Source organism: Quercus lobata, chromosome 6, assembly GCF_001633185.2.
Source record: "Quercus lobata isolate SW786 chromosome 6, ValleyOak3.0 Primary Assembly, whole genome shotgun sequence".
NCBI lineage: Eukaryota > Viridiplantae > Streptophyta > Magnoliopsida > Fagales > Fagaceae > Quercus > Quercus lobata.
Genome location: NC_044909.1, coordinates 44,077,696 through 44,087,199, shown reverse-complemented (window position 1 = coordinate 44,087,199; position 9,504 = coordinate 44,077,696). Strand labels below are relative to the sequence as shown.

At 36.9% G+C, this 9,504-nt stretch overlaps 1 protein-coding gene across 1 annotated transcript; it reads left to right on the top strand.

Annotated features, from left to right (window-relative positions):
* Nucleotides 1-315: 315 nt before the first annotated feature.
* On the top strand, nt 316-8,731 carry LOC115993836 (extra-large guanine nucleotide-binding protein 1). Its single transcript, XM_031117810.1, has 8 exons — nt 316-2,097; nt 2,187-2,324; nt 2,409-2,513; nt 2,606-2,791; nt 4,231-4,411; nt 5,383-5,624; nt 6,670-6,833; nt 7,585-8,731. Exons 1-8 carry the CDS (start codon nt 826-828, stop codon nt 8,222-8,224), a joined length of 2,928 nt encoding a protein of 975 aa, XP_030973670.1. The 5' UTR covers nt 316-825; the 3' UTR covers nt 8,225-8,731.
* Nucleotides 8,732-9,504: the final 773 nt, after the last annotated feature.

The following is a 9,504-nucleotide window of genomic DNA, read 5'->3' as shown; positions in this document are numbered from 1 at the left end:
CCTTTAGTCATTTATATAGAATCATGGATAGCCCCCAAATCCGTGTGACACCAATAATGTAAACAATGTCAAAAAAAAATATCAATTGTCTCTATCAATTGGACCCCACACACACCCACCAGACCCACCAATCCTAATTACTTTTTAGTTTTTTCTACCCACTAGGACCCACCACTTATCACCTTTCAATCCAACGACCCAAAAGTGAAAAAATTGAAACAAATTAAAAAAAAAACAACAAAAACAAAATTAAATAAAAAAGCATGAGATTCCCACTCCAAAAACGCAGTCACTGTTTTCCTTTGCTGTCTTTTTCCCACACTCACACTTTCCCAAACACACAAACCCACACGCATTTTCCTCCTCCCCATACTAAAATAAAATAAAAAAAACAAACACAGCACAGCACAGCACCACACCATTCCATCATTTTGGATTTGGGATTTTGGATTTCCCAAAGGATTTGTCTTTCTCTTTACAATTCCAAAGTTATGTAAAATTTTTAAATCCCTTCCCTCAAAATTTTTCACTTTACTTCCACGCAAACTCTACCAATTCCTTTCCCATTTCCCACCCTTCTCATAACAATTCACAAACCTGTTTTCCCTGTTTATGTTTTTTCACAATAAACCAAAAGCAAAATTTAGGCATTAGGGTTAGTTTCTTATCTTAAACTAAACAATTTTTTGTTTTTCAATTTGAGCAAAATTTTTTATTTTTTTGCTTTCCATTCGAATTTCGGCTAAGAGAGTTCTAGAAATTAGCTCTAGATGATTCTATTCGAAATTAGGGTTAGATTATAGTTTAGTACTAGCAGCTACAATAATGTCTCCGCCGGAAACCTCGGACGCCGATGACGGTGGCCAGTACTCGTTCGCCGTGGAATACAATGGCCCGCCGGTTACCTACGATCTTCCCCGGGCTGTTCCGATTAACGTCGAGCGGATTCCGGTGGCCGCGGTGGTTGCGCAGGTCTCCTTGTCCGATAAACTGTCGATGCCGGTTGTGCAACCGCTCTTAGCTCCCGATCCTCGGGGCAAGAATTTCTCGAAGGAGCTCAAGGCGTCTATGGTTTCTCCGACCTCGGTGATTGCCTTCGATAGAAGCAACGGAAGTGAAGAGGTAGTTGAGTTAGGTTTTGAAGCGACTGTGTCTCCCACTTCTGTGATTGGGTTTGAGGAGGAGAGAGATAAGTTGGGTAGCTCGGGTGGGTTAGAGTTAGAGTTTTCGACTGGGTCTGGTGAATTGTCCGATGTAGCTAATAGTTCGAGGATGTTGGGGTCCTCGTGTATTAGTCATGAGGATTCCCACGAGTTATTAGGAGGAGCTGGGAGCTCTAGCACGATAGAGTTTTCGGATAGTTTTGATAATAAGTCGATTGGGAGCTCTAGTGTTTTGAGGGTTTCGAATGATTTGAATCAATTGGAGGAGGATTGGGTGTCGAATGAGTCAGGATTGATGAGTGTGGATTATCCTTCGTCTCGGGTTTCTACCATTAAGGCTTCGGATTGTAATAATGAGTCGAATTGTGATGCTAAACGACAAAATGTTGTAACTTTTCGTGGCGTTGAGCCCGAATCTGATGATGATGATGGTGGTCTTGAGGGGTGTAGTCGAGATGAATATGAGGCTGATGAGATTAAGACTATCAAACGTGGTGTGACTCTAAAAGCCAAAGGGAAGAAAGGGTCATGCTATCGATGCCTTAAGGGGAACCGGTTTACAGAAAAGGAGGTTTGCATTGTTTGTGATGCAAAGTATTGTAGTAATTGTGTGCTTAGAGCAATGGGATCGATGCCAGAAGGTAGGAAATGTGTTACTTGCATTGGACACCCGATTGATGAGTCGAAACGAGAGAATTTGGGGAAGTGTTCTCGGATGCTTAAGCGGCTGCTTAATAATGACTTAGAGGTTCGACAGATAATGAGGGCTGAGAAGTCGTGTGAAGCAAATCAGCTACCGCCGGAGTACATTTGTGTGAATGGACAACCTCTTTCTCATGAGGAGCTGGTTTTATTGCAGGCCTGCCCAAACCCACCAAAGAAGCTCAAACCAGGGAACTATTGGTATGATAAAGTATCTGGTCTTTGGGGAAAGGTGAATATATGATGTCCTATACGCATTTTCTATGTTACTTCAATTTGTCGCTTTGTTATTGAACTTGGTCATTGTTATGAATTGAACAGGAAGGACAAAAGCCTTCCAAAATTATTAGTCCCCACCTGAATGTTGGGGGTCCTATAATGCGAAATGCTAGCAATGGGAACACACAAGTTTTTATAAATGGTCGGGAGATTACAAAAGTAGAGCTTCGGATGTTACAGGTCAAAGTTTCTAGACATTCTAAAATCTTGTTGGAACTGATTGACGTGCAGGAATATTTAAGATAAATTTGTTGATTATTGCAGTTGTCAGGAGTTCAGTGTGCTGGTAACCCACACTTTTGGGTGAACGATGATGGGTCATATCAAGAAGAGGGACAGAAGAATACAAGAGGGTATATATGGGGCAAGGTATGGTTTGTGTGTGAATTTGTATTTTTGTCTGTGTACTTTATCCAATTTATGTTTGCCTTAATTAAGCAATCTTATATGTTACTTTTCAGGCTGGAACGAAATTGGTTTGTGCTTTCCTGTCATTGCCTGTTCCTTCCAAATTTTCAAATTCTTCTGGAGAACAACTAAGCAGTTCGCTTAGCAGAAATGTCCCTGACTACCTTGAGCAGAGATCACTTCAGAAGATTCTCTTAGTTGGCTGTAATGGATCTGGGACGAGTACCATATTTAAACAGGTGATATTCTCAGTAAACCTTTATTGTCATAACTATTTATTCATGTGAAGATTATCAAATTATGGCCATATAAATGCCATATAGCTCAGGCATTTGTATACCCTTCTATTGGAGAACATCCAATTTTTTTTTTTTTTTGATAAATAGATTCAAATGTATCAAACTAATTATTATGATCACATAGAAGTGATCTGAAAGAGATTTTTGGGGAGGGGCCCCAAACATTTGAGAGTTATGCAATTATAACATTTTGTTTTTTCTTATCTCTAGATGTTATATTATAATCAGGTATAGTTTTTTGAGAAGCTGATGTGGTTCATAATTTCTCTCTCTCTCTCTCTCTCTCTCTCTCTCATAGTGGTGTATTTAAATTCCTCTTCATCCTGCTGCTTCTATGAGAACAGATATTGATTTTTGCTTAAAGTTAGTATGTAATTTAGTATGGTAAAAGCATAGCTTCAAATTTGAGATTACCATTCTTATATATTTCATAAAATATGTAAGACAATTGGCTTCAAAAGAAAAGAAAACACTTTTTTTGATAAGTAAATTTCATTGTAGAGAACTTATCAGAAAAAGAAAATTCCTCGTAGAGAATAAAAGTTTTATAATTTCCATTCATCAAAATCATGCATTATGAAGAATTTTGAGTTTGGATTATTTTATTTTATTTTACTATAAGAATTTTGTGAATTCCAATTTTTGCACTTGGTGCTTTATCCATTTTGGTTGCATATGCTAGTTTCCAGGCAAGTGTCCATTATGATATAGTTTGATGGTATATATTAATAATAACATTCTTAAACATCCCCTTATCCCTCTCCCAACAGTGGGTGATTCACATAGTACTTTGTCGTTTGTGTGATGATAGAATTCTTTTTTGTTGGATTATCCCAAGGCTAGGAAGGAGGTTTGTGATATATAAGCTAGCAACATAAATCTTAACTTCTTACTTTGTGGACTTGAATCTTGAAAATGATGAACAGAGTATGTGGCCATAAATTAAGCTAAAGGGTGTAAAAGGATTCATGTTATTGACCCCAAACATTTGGGATCTAGAGTTTGTTTGGGAGAGGTGGAGAGCTTATATTAATTGGCTTATTTAGCTTATAGAATAAATTGGGCAAAAGTACAGCTGTATCTAGAAAAAATAAAGCTTTAAAAGGTTATACATAAGCCAAATAAGGTGAATAAGCTTGATAAAATGGTTACGCTTTCTTTTAATTCTATCAAGAAACTAATGCTGACATAAGTTGCCAATGAGCTGAAGTGCAAAACTCAAAAGATACAGCCCCCAAAATAGTGGAGGGTGAGGTTGTGGGCTAAAGATCCATTGGGTGTGTATGTAACTTTTGAATTTAATAAATGCTGGTAAATGTCACGCTCCTAGTAATGCATGTTTTTCAACTAGCTGATGTTGGTTTTTAATGCATCTTCAGGCCAAAATTCTTTACAAAGCTGTCCCTTTTTCTGAGGAAGAGAGAGAAACTATGAAATTGAAGATTCAGAGTAATGTATATGGCTATCTTGGTATACTTCTTGAGGGTCGTGAGCGTTTTGAAGAAGAAAGTCTCATTGAGGTTAAGAAAAAGCATGGTTGTAGTATAATTGATCCCTCAGGTATGAGTTAAATCCATTCTCTTATTTTCCCTTCTCATCTTTGCCTTGTGCACTTACCAAAAAAAAAGGCCCTTTGGCTTATGCATACATACGTAATATATATTACACAGTTTTGCTATTTATATTGTGGGATAAAAGACTTCTAATAATGTTTAGTAACTCTACTCCAAGTATGTTTCCTCCTCCTTTCTTGTTTCCCCTTTCTTAAAGATTTAGCTTTAAATGGAACAAGTTCTTCAAAATAAAAATTAATCTGCCCCATGTTGATCCATATTTCAAATTTAAAGGATGCTTCATTGCGTGTATTATAAGCATTCTCTCTTTATATGATTGTTTGAAACTCATACAAGTTAGAAGTTTGACATTGAGCAGTAGCTATTGTTTGCAATTATGATTTTTGTACTACTTGTACCTTGAACCTAAAAAATTATGTATTTGCAATTATGATATATGGTTTCAAAAACAAATTTCTTTTTTATTATAAAAAATCGAAAGTCGGTTGCTTTAAATTTTGGTTGTTGGTACTCAGTGTAGGAAGTGGGCTTATGGCAAATACATCAAGCTTTTATTTAATTAACAACTTAGGGTGCATGATTATGTCTTTCATTTTTTGTTTTCTTGTGATTGACTAGTGCTAAAATACTTGTATGTATGGAGAAGATATTGATGATTATTATTGATATGAAAAGCTTACAAACACTGTAGGATTGGGTCTGTCACTGTTTTTGGCATCTTATTTAAAATCTAAAGGGCTTTTTACTTGTTATATTGAAAGATGGGAATGTTGATTTTAATATATGGATTGAATTTGTTTCCTTCCTTATAGTCAAGTTGGTTTGTGATGTATATTAACTGGATGATGGCCACTGATCTGCAAAGATGCCAGAAAATTAGATTCGGCAGGGCCATTTAGACATTGATACATTTCTTGTAAAATGTTAGTGCTGAAACTAGTTTCTGGTTAATTACAGGGAAGACTGATAACGTTGATGAGAAAACTATTTATTCCATTGGCCCAAGGCTGAAAGCTTTCTCCGATTGGCTTCTTAAAACTATGGTGTCAGGAAATTTGGAAGCTATCTTTCCAGCTGCTACTCGTGAATATGCACCATTGGTTGAGGAGTTATGGAATGATTCAGCCATGCAGGCCACATACAATCGCCGAAGTGAATTGGAAATGCTACCAACTGTTGCCAGTTATTTCTTAGTGCGGGTAAGATCATACTACATATTCCTATGCTGGTTCATTTTGTAAATTTATGAGAAATTTTGCTTAGCAATTATGCTTCTCAGTCATAACTGGTGTAGAATGGGTATTTGAACTCTGGGGACCCAAAAGGCCAAAAGACCACTTAAGTGGGGTGAGATGAGGAAGAACCAAATCTTGGTGGACTCCCACATCACCCATGTAGGAGGAGGTCCTGCACCTTATATGGAGGCCTTGGACTCTAATTGGTATGAGACCTTTGAAAACCGTGAGGGGAAACCAAGGCAGACAATATCATTCCAATGATGAGTTGGGGCATGACATGATGGCTGAATATAAAAAAAACAAAGAAAACCCTAGGCTTCACCACCAAACATATAACTTAAAATCAGAAATATTCTTTATTTTCCAAAATGCACCATCCCAAATGTCTTGGCAGCTGGCCTCACATGGGTTTCCAATTACAATCATCATAAATGCCATAATTTCAAGTTAAGTTAACTAATGCAAAAAAGGAAATAACTGAAAATGCTGAAATCAAAACAAATGCAATGCCCTCAATGCTGTGGTGTCCACACCAATAACTCACTCTACAAATTAATATGGGAAGGTTTTTGGGTTCACTCTTTCTGCTGGCATTTCTGCTATATTACTTAGTAGAGAAATGTACTCTATGCATAAGCGATTAGCTTGAAAATTAGGTAACTGAAGGTTCACAAGATGTTTTCTAGGGTATACATCCATTTCTGAGCCTAACTGAGCATAGCCAGGTGTTGCTTAAACTCACCTCATTTAGCAATATGGACTATCAGCTTCTTTGCGCTTTGTAATGAGGCTGATTGAGCTTTTGATAAACGAAGCTTAAAATGATATTAGTTACCCACTTCTTTTTCCAGTCTTCTGCCAAACTGTCCAGCGATCTCAATGGAGTTCATACTTTGTACTTATGTATCATTCTTCAAGCAACTGTTGTGTTCCTTTTCCTGGCAAATATGAAAAGCTATTTCAATTAATTTTTAATGGTTCTGATATTATTTTTCTTTCTATTTAGGCGGTTAATATATTAAGAACAGACTATGAACCTTCAAATTTGGATATCCTACATGCTGAGGGTGTTACTTCATCAAATGGGCTTGCCTGTGTAGACTTCTCATTTTCCCAGCCAGCACCTGATGATAACATAGATGCTGCTGATCGTCATGATTCTTTGCTTAGGTAAGTACCATTGTTCATTGCATATTGGTGCATGTTTATGGGAGAAATGCCTAGTTGGGTGTCTCAAAGTAGGGCAACTTTGATAATGATTTCCCCCCATCAACCTGAGTACGTGTCAACTATATTATTAGATGTCATATACCTATGTGGTGCAAACACGATATCGATCCTCTCTAAACAATCTATTGTGTGCAATTAGGAAAGCTGGCCTTTTAATGCCCTAATCAATGATAGAGTTAGCTGGTTTATATTAATTTTTAATGATCAAGTAGTCTCAGTTCTATTAGAGTATTAACTCATCAAAACATCCTAGTCTGGGTTCTGTAACTGGACCCATTGACTATTGCCTATTAGGAATCAACATTTATTTTAGTTAGGTCTATTGACAGGATATACGTGTGTGTAAGTTGATAAATTATCTACTACATGGTCCCTCAAATATGGTGTATCATGTTTTAAACCACTAAACAGAATGAAGGCACATAGTTATTGTCTTTCACATTCATTTATAATATGAAAACTTTGATGGAAAAAGATGAGAAAGTTTACTTTTGTTGCATCACTACTAACATGCCATGTTGCTTTGACACATTAGCAATGCTGTAAAATTAGAGAAAACAAATTCCATGTGCTATTGACCATCCCAAATTCTGTGTTATATTGTTTAGCTTGCACTTAACTTCCCACAGAAATTGTTCTCATCCCTTGCATACACTGAAAGTAAGTGTTCTTCCTTGTGGTCGGTTCTCAGGTATCAGCTAATTAGAGTTCAAGAAAGAGGCTTAGGAGAGAACTGCAAGTGGTTAGAGATGTTTGAAGATGTTGGAATGGTCATTTTCTGTGTTGCCCTTAGTGACTATGACCAGTTTTCTGTTGATGGGAATGGTTCTATCACTAACAAGATGATGCAGAGCAGAAAATTATTTGAAAGTATTGTCACTCATCCAACCTTTGATCAGATGGATTTTCTTTTGATTCTAAATAAATTTGATATATTTGAGGAAAAGATGGAACAAGTACCTTTGACACAATGTGACTGGTTTGATGATTTTCATCCGGTGTCCAGTCGTCATCGCTCCAGCAGCAGCAGCAAAAGCAACAGCTACTTCAACAGCAACGGAAACTTCAACAGCAACAGCAACAACATCAATAATAGCCCCTCGCTGGGTCATTTGGCATTCTACTACATTGCTGTGAAGTTCAAGAGACTTTTTGCTTCTCTCACTGGGCGGAAGTTGTACGTTTCTCTGGTGAAGGGTTTGGAGCCTCATAGTGTTGATGCATCTCTTAAATATGCAAGGGAGATTATGAAGTGGGATGAAGAGAGAGCCAACTTTAGCTTGAGTGAGTATTCACTATATAGCACCGAGGCGAGTTCCTTCTCTCATTGATATCCAAATTAGAGAAGGTTTGTAAATGGATCATCTTTCTGTATGGAATTTTCCTTGCCAGTGTACATATAATGGCAAGTTCACATGGCAAGTAAATGGACGAGAGGAGATATTTTCTTGCACGGGCATTTGCTGCTTCTTGAGATAGACATTACCATTTCTGTAGTGTGAGTCTGAATGTCTTGCAGCAATAGTGCACATATTGACGTGCTTGCTCATCGCCACTCAAGTTGCGTGATATGTTCGATTTCCATGTCAATATATAGTAATCATTTGATGTTGTGTTTTATACCATGGTTATGTTGCTGTGTCAACTTTGAACTAGATTCATGATATTCATTTGTAATGGAGAAAGATGAAATGCATCAGGTGTATGTAGCATGGTAGCTAACCCTGTGATCTCTTCTAGTACAATGGTTTTTTTTTTTTGGGGGAGAAAATCTAGTACAATGTTTTGGTTGTATTGAAGCAACATAAACGTGAATATGAGAAGACGTAGGTTTACAATTTCTGGCTTAAGCTTAAGCTTAGCTGAAAGGTGACCAAAACATCCCCCTTATTCTCTTATTTTTTAGTTATTTTCATGTCCCTCCCAACTCCCAATATTAAGTCTGAAAACAGGCGATCCTTGACAAGTTCTCTACAATTAGTTACCAAGATTGGTGCTTTAGAATTTTAAAGTCAGTTCGGAGTATAGGGTCACTTTAACGAGGCTGCTTTGGTAAATGCCAATAGCAGCTGTATTACATTTTCCATTGGAAATTGTAGTTATCAGAAGGCTGCTGCTGTGAGTTTGGGAAGCGATTATAAACCGGCTTTTTGGTTATTTTCCTACGTTATATCTTTTGTTTTTTTGATAACCTTCTACGTTATTTCTTTTTGGTTATTTTCCTACGTTACTTTTTGTTAGTTTTATTCAAATAATCTATCTTTCAGTTTTTTAAGAGTAAGCTGGTTTTTTTAATATTTTTTTGTCTCACATTATGCAAATAAGTTATTGAAAATAGGCAATTCTCGAATAACACTTACACGTCTCATTTGGTATTTTGGTGAATTTTTATGAATTTTATTATAATTAGAATAATCTATTACATATCAAACGTTGGGACATGAGAGTAATCTAGTCATTAGCAAGGGTAGCGACACTGACAAGTGTCATTTGGATATGTGACGGTGAAACAAAATCCATGAGCATCAACTCCATATTTTGACTTACATTCTTCATCACAAGCTTCAGTCTCGCAAACTCTTTTGAACAGGGGGAATGGCTTGGTGCAGGC